Below are 13,651 nucleotides of genomic sequence, written 5' to 3' on the forward strand. Positions count from 1 at the left end.
AGGAAACACCATGACAGGAAATGAGGCTGCCATCAGGGGTAGCAATGGAACTGACAATTCACCGTGCTAGAGAATAAACTAAAACATTTTAAATTTTTAGTTTCTTCTCCTGTAAGGTTCACACAATGTTTAGGGGTATGCGTACCCCTGCATACCCCCCCCCCCCAGAAAAAAGCACTGACTCTGACCATTGGCCATGCTGTCTGGGGCTGATGGGAGTTGGAGTCCAGCAACATGTGGAGAACCCCAGTTTCACCATCCCTGTCTTAATGTCACTCGCAAAGAAGGGCTCCAGCATGATATGTGGGTCTGCTGCAGGACCGGTTCAGCAATGAACTGCAGCCAGGCCTATTTTCCCAGCAATTCCATTTGAGAGAGAAAGCTTTATCCTGTCTTGTGCAGTAGGCCAGAGCCCTTTCCTGAAAACATGCAAAAAGTAGCACAGAAGCATAATGGGATCCAGACGAAAACTCAAAGGCGATAGTTTATTGTGTCAAGAAGGAATAGGATGGTATAGATGCAGCTTTACATGAACTTTTGTACCTTTCAGGTCAAAAAGGGAGTCGCCGTGTTCCACCCAAGCCTAAAACATCACCCAGCCCAAAAACACCTCAAACAAAACCAGGTGAGCACATCACTTTAAACAATTATTTTACATCAAAGTGTGTCTTTGGCCAATCCTGTGTCATTAAAACTTACTTTTGCAGTAGTTCACTGCTTATGAAGGTATAAAACTGTCATATACTGAATCAGGCCATTAGTCCACCTAGCCCAGTATTTTCTACCCTGACTGGCAACAGTTCTTTGGGAACCGAAACAGATGCTCTTTCTTATCCCCGGTACCTGATTTTGTTTTAACTGGAGATGCCAGGGATTGCACCTAGAGCCATATCATGCCCTAAAAACAAAGGAGGATCCCTTCTGGATCACACCACAGGCCCATATACTCTAAAGCATCCTGCTCTCACTGTGGCTGACCATATGCCTATGAGAAGCAAAACCTGAATGCATAAGAACAGAAGCAGAGGCTGCTGGACAGATGGCCCATCTAGGCCAGCATCCTGTTTTCACCTTGGCCACTAAGATGCCTGTGGGAAACCCTCAAGCACCAGAGCACTGTCCTCACCTATGGTTTGAATCCACATGACGGAGTGAGCTCTTGCTGCTCTGTCCTAGCTTCTGCCAACCTAGCAGTTCAAAACCGTAACAATGCGAGTGGATAAATAGGTACCGCTGCGCCGGGAAGGTAAATGGAGTTTCTGTGCACTCTGGCTTCTATCATGGTGTCCCATTGCGCCAGAAGCGGTTTAGTCATGCTGGCCACATAAGCCGGACAAACACCGGCTCCCTCGGCCGGAAGCAAGATGAGTGCCGTACCCCATAGTCGAATTCGACTGGACTTAACTGTCCATGGGTCCTTTACCTTTTTAATGTTGCGCTCATGGAAGAAGGCTATCAGTGGCTAGTTGCCAGTTTCTGGACATGCCTGGTTCTTCTCGCAATCTATTTCCAAATGGATTTCCACGGTAAGCTGATTTCAAAATGTTGGTTTACGTTGGGGTGTGAGGGGTGGTGACAAATGTGTACGTGAGCCATCCAAAATTCTGCTGTCAATGTATGTGTCACTGAACCAGGTGGCAAGTTTATTTTTAGACGGATATTTATAACACTTCATGGCATGACAGAGGGTTCAATTCTGTGGTGGTTTGGATCCCTTTCACCTTTTTTTAATAAGTCTTTTTCTAATGCGCAGGCCCCTACAATAAACCTCATTGGTTTTGTCACAGGACTAATGCAAGATCATTTCTTGTCGGTTAAGATTTAGAGCTTAAGTTGACTTATAGCTCACCCCAAAAATGTGTTCACTGTGATGCAAGTTCAGCTCTGGGATGTGTAAAATAACAGCAAAGGATAAGGTGTGTGGACAGAGAGCTTTTTCCTTTACCACTGAGTAACAACCACCAGTTCTGAGTCATCTGGAATTAGTTCTGTGATGGGCTTGCAGGGCAGGATGTGGTTTCTAATGAGACTTGGAATGTTTCAGAGATTATGTGGTTAAAATTGAGAGATGGAAAGTAGAGGACATTTAATGTTAAAGGCTTTTGTTGCTATAATTCAGCTCTCCTTTTCTGTGGATGGTTTGAATGGAATGTGACCGTACAATATTTACATCTTATATTAAAGCATTTCATTTTCTAGCACATTTGTCTTTTAAAGCTTTGTATATATAAAAAGATTTCCTGGTGAGGTTAGAAATAATGTTGAAATGCAGTAGAGCTGATTTACATTCTGTGGAGGCTGGAATTATAAATAGTGTCACTTTTTCCACTATATGGTAGTCTGAAGAAGGCAGCTCTTGAGCATCCTCCTTAAAAAGAAGCATTTGTTTCAATATATTATCCATATGAGAGTGTTTATTTTCTGAGGCAATTGACTTTCCAAAAAGAAGGCTAAGGCACCAAGAGCTATCAAAATACAATGGTGGGAATCAAGCCCTGGCTCTAAGAACAAAACTCTCCTGTCTGTTGTGAACAAATGGTTCCTATCAACACAAGTCTCTTGTACAGTGCTATCTTCTGTTCCCTACAGTATCAAAGTTAAGGATATATCTTCTGAGATAACTTAGGCAGATACTCAAGCATTTTATTTATTTAGGGTGCTTATACCCTGAACACCCCTAGAACTTATTCTCAATGTGGGGAAGATGAGTGGTTGAGGACATGGGAGCTGGCACAAACACCATAGCTGCCAAGTTATCCCTTTTTTAAAGGGATTTTCCCTTATGCTGAATAGGCTTCCTCGCGAGAAAAGGGAAAACTTGGCAGCTATGACAAACACCCTACTTTTACAGAGTTAACGCCCTCTCACATGTGGCTGTATGCCTCAAAGGGGCTTTAAAGAGCTCCTGATGTGTGTTTAAGTATTCTGCTTCCAAAGAGGGCAGGAATTACAGTTTCTTTGGGATAAGGTAGAATTGAAAACACAAATTTAGAGCACATGATTTCACCCAAAGAATCCTGGGAATTGTAGTTTCCTCCTCAGAGTTACCGTATTGGCCTGAATATAAGCCGCACCCAAACCTAAGCCACACCATTGAAATTGGAGGGGGGAGAGAAAAAAAGAAAAAATACCTGAATATAAGCCACTTCACTCCTCACTGCTCCTGGCTGCAGGGCTGTCCCTAGGCCTGGGCTGGGTGGCGCAAGGCACCAGGGCGCCTGGCCATCAGGGGCACGGAAGGGGCGCCGAACGCTGGTGTCTGCCTTCGCACGCCTCTGCTGTTGAGCAGCTTTAGGCAGCTCTCCGGAGGCGCACAGGGAGCGCGAGCCTGAGGCCGCCTCTGCCGTGCCTCTGTTTCAGCTGTTGAGCGGCTTCAGGCCGCTCTCCAGAGGCGCACGGGGAGTGCTGGCCTGGGGCCGCCTGAACAGCTGAGAGCCGCGGGGCTCCCCGTGCGCCTCCAGAGCTTTGCGTGGGGAGCAGAAGCCTGGGGCCGCCTCCTCCGCGCCTCTCAGTTTTTGAGCGGCTTCAGGCCACTCTCCGGAGGCACGCAGGGAGCACGAGCCTTGGGCTGCCTCCTCCGCACCTCTCAGCTCCCTGTGCGCCCCTCCTGCCCACCTCACTCATGGGGGGCGCCGGAGGGATCTTGGCACCAGGGCGCCAGAAATAATAATAACAACAACAACAACAACAACAACAACAACAACAATAATAATATATTATTTATACCCCGCCCATCTGGCTGGGTTTCCCCAGCCACTCCGGGCGGCTTACAACAGAAAAATGAAATAAAATAATCTATTAAACATTAAAAGCCTCCCTAAACAGGGCTACCTTCAGATGTCTTCTAAAAATCTGGTAGCTGTTTTTCTCTTTGACATCTGATGGGAGGTTGTTCCACAGGGTGGGCACCACCACCGAGAAGGCCCTCTGCCTGGTTCCCTGCAACTTAGCTTCTCGCAATGAGGGAACCACCAGAAGGCCCTCGGTACTGGACCTCAGTGTCTGGGCAGAACGATGGGGGTGGAGACACTCCTTCAGGTATACTGGACCGAGGCCATTTAGGGCTTTAAAGGTCAGCACCAACACTTTGAACTGTGCTCGGAAACGTACTGGGAGCCAATGTAGATCTTTCAAGACTGGTGTTATGTGGTTTCGGCAGCCGCTCCCAGTCACCAGTCTAGCTGCCGCATTCTGGATTAGTTGTAGTTTCCGGGTCACCTTCAAAGGTAGCCCCACGTAAAGCGCATTGCAGTAGTCCAAGCAGGAGATAACCAGAGCATTCACCACTCTGGTGAGACGGCCCTGCCTGGCTGTATACTGGGGGTTAAGACGGTTAAGACGGCCCTGCCTGGCTGCATACTGGGGGGGGGGAGCTGTGCTGCATTGCCAGCGGCCTTTCCCCTTCCTCACTCTCTCCTGTCCTTGAGGGAGAGGGCGGGGGACTACGCACGGGGTGGGTGCCACTTTTCCGCTCTCCTGGCTCTGTTTGCCCTACGCTCCTGGCTGCATACCGTAAGGTCGCAAATGTAAGCCGCACTTTAACTTTTCCCGTGGGGGGGAAAGTGAGGGTTATATTCAGGCCAATATGGTACAATTAGCAGCACCTATGGCCTTGCCCTGCCACTGCTTCTACCACCATACCTGCCACTTCCTACACCGCCCACTCTGCTGCCACCACACACCTTGCTGCATCCGCCTCTGGGGAAGACGTGGTGCCACAATCAGTGTCAATTCCAGGCAATATTGTGCTGCTTTGGGGTAAGATTTTGTGTGCTCCACAATATCTCATGTGATTTCAGGCAAGATCTCACCCTAAATGGACATGATATCTCCCAAATTCAGTGGTGATGGCGACACTGCAGAGGGGGCTGGGCAGGCAGGAGGCGCAGGGGGTGCTGCCTCAGCAGCTTCTGCCACCTGAGGCAGTGGACTCATCCTGCCTAATGGCTGAGCGGGCTCTGGCAGCATCCTTAACAAACAACTCTTCATGTGATTCTTTGGAATAAGTAAATGCGCATTGGATGTGCTTTAAATGTATGGTGGATCTGCCCAGAGCACGGCAAATTTACTGCCTCGCATTGGGAGGAGAAAACAACTTGCAACCATCCTAATTTTGCTCTCATTAAAAATCATTATTTATGGTAAGAATTTTTTTAACAATGAGAACATTTATCTCAGTGCTGGTGGTCTTTCCATTTCGCTGGAGGCTTTAATCAATTGCAAAGTAGTCATCCATCAGACATGCCATGGCTTACATATCTTCTAAAAACAAAATATGACACACACCCCTTCAAAATATAGTTTTATTCATGGGCAGATTTATGCAGACTTAATTACTGATCAATTGGCTGAAACCCATACAAACAAGTGGCCGAGATTTCCAATTTTAATGTATTCTTGAGTTCTTGTCCTAATTTATGTTCTTCAAACAGGATCAGGTTTGTTTTCTTTTTGTTATTGCTTTCTTAATGTTGATAAAAGCAAAGCTGTCTTTTCTTTGTTTAAAGTTTGTGTATGTATCAGATTCAGTGTTCTTTTTTTTATCCAGATATGTTTTCTTTGCCTGTGGCAGGAGAGACACAAGCTTTGTTGTACAGACACACAAATTTCTGTTCCAGGAAAACATTAAAAAGTATAACAATCCTGGTTATTTTTTCAGTTCGAAAGGAAATGCAGCCTGTTCCTTCCAAATCTAAAATCTCTTCAACCACAGACACACCACAGACTGGACATGGTAAATAACTTTTACATATCAACTTCTTAAATGATCCAGTTTAGGAGATGGAATATGATATGAAAAGCTTTCTTTTAATTTCATTTTGTAAAGAAGCAGATACTCATTAAGGCAGGATAAATGTCAAACTCATTGGAAATGGAAACAGCGGCCGCAAAGCTGTCAAGCTCAACGTATATGTTTATGCAAGATTTCCTCAAAAAGCCAATGCTGTTGCATTTCATTTCAGGATAGGGATTTAGGGGGGGGAAAGTTGGGATGGTTCAAATGAAGCTGAAAGGGAAAGTCTGGAAGGTCAATCATTTCAGAAGCTTAGTGGCTATTTCAAAAGCAGCATTATGGCTCAGTCAATAGGGTCAGATAAAATCTCTACCTCCAATTAGAATGGGCACAAACAAGTGCCCAATGATTCCTACGTGGTTAAAGAACATAGTCTTATAAAAGTCATAAAAGGCAAGGAAACTTCGTCTGTGAAATAATGTCATGCCTAAATAAGAGGGTGAGGGGAATCTGGCAAAACAAATATGTGACCAATACGGCAAAGTGCTAAATATATGAAAACAAACTATATATTACAAAAACACATCACAAGTAAGAAGCCTTTCAGAGAGCAAGACGGTAAGGACCATTACAGCAGTAACTGGTGAAGTAGTTCACATGTGGGACCCGACAGAAGCCATTGGTTGGCAGTGTGGGGAAAAGAGAGCCTATCTTTGCCAATAATCATTGAGCCATATGGAAGCGGGCAGCAGTTCAGCCAGCACTATGCCAACCTGCTGTTGTTGACTAACTAGCAGCCTTCTGGTGTTGGAATGGGCTGCTGTTGCCAGCCAATCTGTAACTTCATGCTTGCAAAGTGGTGACTGAATCACTGTCCTACAATTGTTGTTGTTAAATTTCTATCCTGCCATTCCTCCAAGAAACCCAAGGTTCCCCATTCTATCCTAATGACAACCCTGTGAGGTACATTAGGCTAAGAGACAGTGACTGGCCCAAAAGTCACCCAGTGAGCCTCAAGGGTCAGTGTGGATTTGAACGCTGGTCTCCCTAGTCCTAGCCAGAAGCTACAGTACACTGACTCTTATGCAGTTATGGGCAAGAAGGAGCTTTCTCCTTCCCCTCTACCCACCTGCAGTGGCAGCAGAAGATTCCCATCGGAGAATCATTTCATTTGGCACTGCTGCCGGCAATGGCTTTAAATGGGTTCTCAAGGAAGACAGTCAAATAGCAAAGAAAACAAATGGTTTGTCTGCTCAGAAGTACCATTCTGTTCAGTGGGGGTTACTGCCAGGTTAGTGAGCTGCATTGCAGCCTAAATAAGTTACATCAGTACTCTCTGCAATGTTGCCTAGGGAAGTGACGGGGCCATATCATGCAATCCAGCCTATTGTCGAATCCCGACTATGCTCTAACCCTAATATAAATCAAGGGTGTTTCCTCTTCAGCACACCAAAATCTTTCTCATATAAATATGTAGCTTTTTCCTTTCAAACTACAGTTTAAGAAACATAATAAAAGTCTCAGCCGAGAAAATTCTGCTATCTTACAGCTTACAGCTCTTTGGAACAATCTGGGCACATGCACTAATGTAAAACAAATAGCTGTACAGTGGTACCTCGGTTTATGAACACAATTGGTTCCGGAAATCTGTTCATAAACTGAAGCGTTCATAAACTGAAGCGAACTTTCCCATTGAAAGTAATGGAAAGTGGATTAATCTGTTCCAGACAGTCCGCTGAGTTCTTAAACTGAAGCATTCATAAACTGAAGCGAACTTTCCCATTGAAAGTAATGGAAAGTGGATTAATCCGTTCCAGACGGGTCCGTGGAGTACTTAAACTGAAGCGTTCATAAACTGAAGCATGGGTGTAATTGGTTCCGGAAGTCTGTTCATAAACTGAAGTGTTCATAAACTGAAGCGAACTTTCTCATTGAAAGTAATGGAAAATGAATTAATCCGTTCCAGATGGGTCCGCAGCGTTCATAAACCGAAAATTCATAAACCGAGGTGTTCATAAACCGAGGTTCCACTGTATTAATCTTCTCCAGTTCTCTCATGATGTGTCTCAATTTTTTCCCTAGCAGAAATTATTCCATTCTCTCAAGGTCCTGCCACCATCATCATACCTCATGTTCCTGAAAAGGCAAAGGCAACGCTGGGTAATCCTATTATTTACTCACAGTCAGGGTTTTTTCTTATAATTCTTTCAGGCAAAGGAAGTCCCTGAAGAACCTTGCCTCATACTATTGCAGCTAGTAACTAGCCTCTCTTTCCATTTACTCAACTGTCCTTTGGCACAAAACATGCAATAACTGTTGAACCTCACATGAAGAAATTATTAAGTCAATGGCATTTCTGCTTATTCTCAATCTTTGAGACGTCAAGATTAATTTTGCTTCAACACCATTTCTGTATTAAAGTTACTCCATTGCTTTTAAAAAAAACACGTTATCATGATTTCCCTTGAACAAGAATACAATTTGCCTTACTTGGATGTGATGTACTTTATAGGAATATTTAGAACAGACTTCAAAACAGCAAATTATGGCACCATACGAGACTGAGGCTACAATTATAGTGCACCCTTACTTGGAAGTAGGATCCATTGAGCTTATCATATATAGGATTACAGCCTTGGCCTGGAAATAAGTATCATTGAACTAAATGATACTTGCAGGATTACACTGTAAAGCTGCAGCCTAAAGCAATATACAGTGGTACCTCGGTTTAAGTACACAATTGGTTCCGGAAGTCTGTACTTAACCTGAAGCAAACTTTCCCATTGAAAGTAATGGAAAGTGGATTAATCTGTTCCAGACAGGTCCGCAGAGTACTTAAACTGAAAGTACTTGAACGGAAGCGTACTTAAACCGAGTTATGACTGTATATATACATATCTGTCAGGGAGTAGGGAAACCTCACATGCAAACAGACCACTGACATTTAGCTACAGCAGTTCCTCACTGCCAAGGAACCGTTGCTTCTGTTCAATTTCATAAGTAGTGAGTCTTGCCACTACTGTTGCTGTGAAAATGTCAAGTAAAGGTCTGGCGGACTGCATACACTGTTCTCCCTACTATGCAGCCTGAGTTGTTTATCATAATGTAAAGCCCTACTTCATCAGGTACATGAAGTGAAGAGACAAGGTGTTGGGTATGTGTACATGGTCTGGAGTACAAAGAAGGAAACCATGACTAAAATGATGCTGGTAATTTGGGCATGAAACATAAATACAAAGCACCATCAAATTGGTCTGCATTCCCCTGTGCATACAAACATGCTGTGGCACTAAATTAATGGGGCACGTGTATAAATTTTGTTGCAGAGACAAACATTGCTATTCTTCCCTGGATTTTTTTTTAAAGGGGCTTGTTGGGTGGGTCTTACATTTCAGGCAGGCATTGAGAAGGTTTGATATCTCTGTTCTCACAGAGATCTCAGCACAAATGAAAATATTTAGTTCATCATCCTGTGGATGGTTGCGTTTTCTTAATTTTGGTTTTGGTTTTTTGTATTTTGTTCTTGTTGTTGTCTGCTTCTCTTCTCCCTGCACAGGGAATACTACCGGTACTTGAAAGAATATTTGTTATTCAGAAGTTCTTCCTCATCATCATAATCACTATTGTCTTCCTTTTGGTCCTCCTTCCACTTTTGGTCCTCCTTCCTAGTTGGCTTCTGCATTTTTGCTTTCACATTCTTAGCTTCCTTCAGGCTGAGAGACAAATATGTTCTTGTGGGTTATAATCCAGGTTTACATTTTCTCTCTCTCTTCTATTTCAGCTTCAACAGTAGAACAGTTCATTCCCAATAAATCAAAACCAACTACCAGGCCAAGAATGCTAGAGACCAAACCTGGTAATTGAGTCACTTTTTGTAATTCTATACATTCATATAATTATATTGTTAGCCAAACCTCACTTTCTGTATTTTTAGAGGAAAAATAGCCAAATTCCTCCTGGTTATTCCTGAGCAGCTTTACTCATAAGGGGAAAATATGATACCACATCTCTTGTTTTCTGTGGAAACTATTATATGGTTGCCAGATTTAGCAAAATATCCTAACCTGAGAAGACAGAAATGTCAGGGGTATTATCTTGGATAGTCAGGGCTTTCTTCTTCTTGAATGGGTATCCTAATTGTTACGTATTTATTTTGTTACTGAAACATAACAATAAAGACATAAATATAAGCGGCAGAACACTTGTAGGGACTAGAAGGAGCTGCAGTGGTAAATTAAAGCCTTTTGCTGTTATCAGCATCTTTTTCACCATACCCAGTTAGCTAAGATACTGTTTGGAACACAATATGCATTGCTTCTAATATTGTTGACTTTCTACACTTATTTGTGCTCACGCATTCTGAACACTCACACAACTTGTGTGTGGAATCTATGGCTTGCATTCAGCTCACCTTTACTCAGGGTAGAGCCATTGAAATTAACAGGTAGTCATTAGCCATCATTCATTTCAATGAGTCTACTCTGAGTTCAATTACCCCATTTGTTACATTTCAAAGGACACAATCCACAGAGCTCCCTCACTCTGTGTGGATGCAATGGAGCTTTACCTTTTCTCATCAGTCCCCAGATCCCACAGCAATCTACTTCATAAACTGTTTCAAACTGCCATGTGTAAAGTTTTATGCATTGAAACGTTTGTAGATACTTCGATAATCACCCTTTGTCATCTCTCTATAACCATAGCTGCCAAGTTATCCCTTTTTTACAGGGATTTTCCCTTATGCCGAATAGGCTTCCTCGCGAGAAAAGTGAAAACTTGGCAGCTATGTCTATAACGCTGGAGATCACTTAAGTTAGAAGAGAAATCATATCAAATAAATTTTTCCAAACAATAGTTTCCATTTCAGTGTGCTTTTCATTTTTCAACATTATTCTTGTATGAATCTTACCCTGACTGAACACGATGTTAAATGCATCTTTGCAGTTGTGTGTGCAAATAGCTGATCTCACTTGGAACTGCAAGGTAGTGGTAACTGTTTGCACTATATGGGAAGCTGCTCCTATTCTCAGTGTTGTTTTAATTTGTACATCCTATCTTTTATATTTCCTTTATTTCAGCTTTGTAAAGATGTTCACTTTTTCCTTCCAACAGCAGTACACCGAACAACCCCACAACCACTTATAATCAAACCTACCATATCATCTGAACGACAAAAGGCAACTATGGGTAAAAACTTCCACATTGAAACTAATGCTCCATTTATTCCCTCTTCAGCAAAAAGAACATTTTGCGTCATTATTTTATGTTGTGACGTCCCATTATTTTATTTTCTGCTTCTCCATATATGTTGCTGTAATCTCTCATAGCTACCTTAGAACTGGTTTCCCAGGAGTTGAAAGCACCATGTTGACTAGTAGTAAATTTGAAATGCACAAACTCATTGTGACAGCTCTCAAAGCCACACTCCCAAAGAGAGTCCATAGCCACACACCCGGGAAGAGTAAGAAATGCATGAGCTAGCATAGGATAATATAGTAGATGGCATGTTGGACATGGCTAGGGAAAGACGTATGTTTGCATACTTGGTCAACCCAAGAAACTCACTGGGTGACTTTGAGCTAGTCACTGTCTGTGCCTAGCCATCCCAATAATGGGATCGTATGCCAGGCAATCCCTACTAGAGTTGTACAAAAACAGTGAAGGTACATAAATATATTTTCCCCTCCCCTCATAATAGTAGAACATGGGGTCATCCATACTGGAATTATCAGAACAGGCCAACACATCACGTAGTTACACTGTGCACTTTGCTAGTACAAGATGTAATGATAGCCACCAACTTGGGTGATTTTCAAAAGGGATTGGACAATTCATGGAGGTGTGGCTGTCAAATTATAGCTGCTAGTTGTGATGGCTATGTACTACCTCCAGTATCAATTGCTGTGGGACGCAAGTAGGGAGAGTCCCATTACACTCACGTCCTCCTTGTGGGCTTCCCATACTGTAGACATCCCATAGGTTGGCCACTGTGGGAACAGGATGCTGGACTAGATGGGCCTTTGGGTTGATTATACGGTGCTCTTCTTGTGTTGTCCAACCCCAAAGCTTACACCAATAGCAAATACCACCCCAACAGATGGCATCATCACTCCTGTTGTGAAAAAAAAATGTTCCAGAGCTGCATTACCTCATGTTCTTGCTCCAATACGCCGCTGCTGTGGACATCCTGTTTTCTGTCTTTCAGACCTGCAATATTGCTTTCTACAGAGCTTGACCATTCTTCAGTATCATTTATTTTGTATCACACTTTATATCATCCCACTCTTCTAATTTTCAAAGTCTTTTTTCATCAGCTGTCAGAAACACATGGAATCGTTGTTGTTTTTTGCTTAATGCTTTTAAGGCATGTACTCTCACTTGAGCTAAACATGGCATGAATCTGAATTCTAAAGACTATAATAACAATCCTACTCCTTTTTTCCAGCTCCAAAAGAAACACGGTTTATTCCTCCTAAACCCAAAACATCTGGCAAACCAGAAGTACCCCAGACAAAACCTGGTAATTGCATTCTTTGTAACATTCAGGATAGGTAGGATTTTAGCAGACTTTGAAAATGGTGTCATCGTGCTTTTAGACTTAGCACATGTGATATCGTGGGAGTATATTAGTCGCATCTTTTTTCAATATATTGTGAATTGTTGTAGAAATAGACTGAAAGCTGAATTATAACAACAACAACCCCCCAAAAACTAGATGTAAGTCTGCCCACTGGTCTGCTCCTAGAATCCAAAACAGATGGAAATTTCAGTTTTATCATTGTATATGTTGCTTCAGTATCCATTGCTGTGTTTGTTTTCTGTTCAATAAGTAGTAATGTCAAAAAACAGAGGTAGGGAGAGGGCTGGCCTTCCCTCTCTCTGCCTCGCTCCTTGGGAAATACTGACAGAGTAGCAATGAGAGGAGACAAGAAGAAGGAGCCCACATGAGATAACGTGACTTTTTTAAACTTTGCAGCTGGCCAAATCCACATATGAACTTACATAACATCATCTTTTTAAAGTTTTAGCAGTATCCCAAGTATTAGTTCATGTTTTATCTTCTTTATTTATTGGAGTGGGTTATTAATTACGTCTTTTTATATTGATTTAGCTTTGGGTTCTTTAAGAGAAACACATTCAGGGTGTGATCCCACCTCCCTCTAGCATGGCGGGGCTTTATGGAGTAGCTGGGATAGGAGGTTGGGGCAGACAGATTGCTACACCAGCCTGGATTGGGCCTGATGCTGGCACAGGGGCTGGCACAGGGACCAACAGATCCCAGGCTGGATCTGTTCACTCCTGAAAGCCACATTTTGGAGCTCTCTACTGACTGCCCTTGGCAGAGATCCCACTGGTGGCACTTCTACATGCCTGCACATTCAGCAAGCAGAAAGGAGAGCGCAGTGCCAGCAGAATGGCATTGGCATCACTCCACAGGCAGCCAATGGGGATTGGGGAGGTGGGCAGAGAAACTTTTTTTTAAAGGTAAAGGACCCCTGGACAGTTAAGTCCAGTCGCGAACGACTCTGGGGTTGCAGCGCTCATCTTGCTTTACTGGCTGAGGAAGCCGGCGTTTGTCCTCAGACAGTTTTCCCGGGTCATGTGGCCAGCATGACTAAGCCGCTTCTGGTGAACCAGAGCAGCGCATGGAAATGCTGTTTACCTTCCCGCCGGAGCAGTACATATTTATCTACTTGCACTTTGACGTGCTTTCGAACTGCTAGGTTGGCAGGAGCTGGGACAGAACAACGGGAGCTCACCCCGTCCCAGGGATTCGAACTGCTGACCTTCTGATCTGCAAGCCCTAGGCTCAGTGGTTTAGACCACAGCGCCACCCACAGGCAGAGAGGCATAGGTAGGCTTGAGATAAATAGCTACTTCTTTAGTCTTAGTATCTGCCCAGGAGGCATACAATGT

The 13,651-nt window shown here is 43.4% G+C and overlaps 1 protein-coding gene across 20 annotated transcripts in view; it reads left to right on the forward strand.

Moving 5' to 3' along the window:
* The window catches only part of ABI3BP (ABI family member 3 binding protein), a 135,914-nt gene that overhangs the window by 97,120 nt on the left and 25,143 nt on the right, over window positions 1-13,651 (forward strand). For 17 of the 20 annotated variants that reach the window (XM_035114435.2, XM_060273724.1, XM_060273718.1 and 14 more), the window contains 6 exons: window positions 551-625; window positions 5,660-5,734; window positions 7,817-7,894; window positions 9,516-9,590; window positions 10,847-10,921; window positions 12,180-12,254. In XM_035114435.2, the coding sequence (XP_034970326.1) occupies window positions 551-625; window positions 5,660-5,734; window positions 7,817-7,894; window positions 9,516-9,590; window positions 10,847-10,921; window positions 12,180-12,254 (453 nt within the window). The remainder of the gene's footprint in view (window positions 1-550; window positions 626-5,659; window positions 5,735-7,816; window positions 7,895-9,515; window positions 9,591-10,846; window positions 10,922-12,179; window positions 12,255-13,651) is intronic. The other 3 variants (XM_035114436.2, XM_035114449.2, XM_035114451.2) reach the window with 3 other exon arrangements.

The sequence above is a fragment of the Zootoca vivipara genome, chromosome 4 (assembly GCF_963506605.1).
Source record: "Zootoca vivipara chromosome 4, rZooViv1.1, whole genome shotgun sequence".
Taxonomy (NCBI): domain Eukaryota; kingdom Metazoa; phylum Chordata; class Lepidosauria; order Squamata; family Lacertidae; genus Zootoca; species Zootoca vivipara.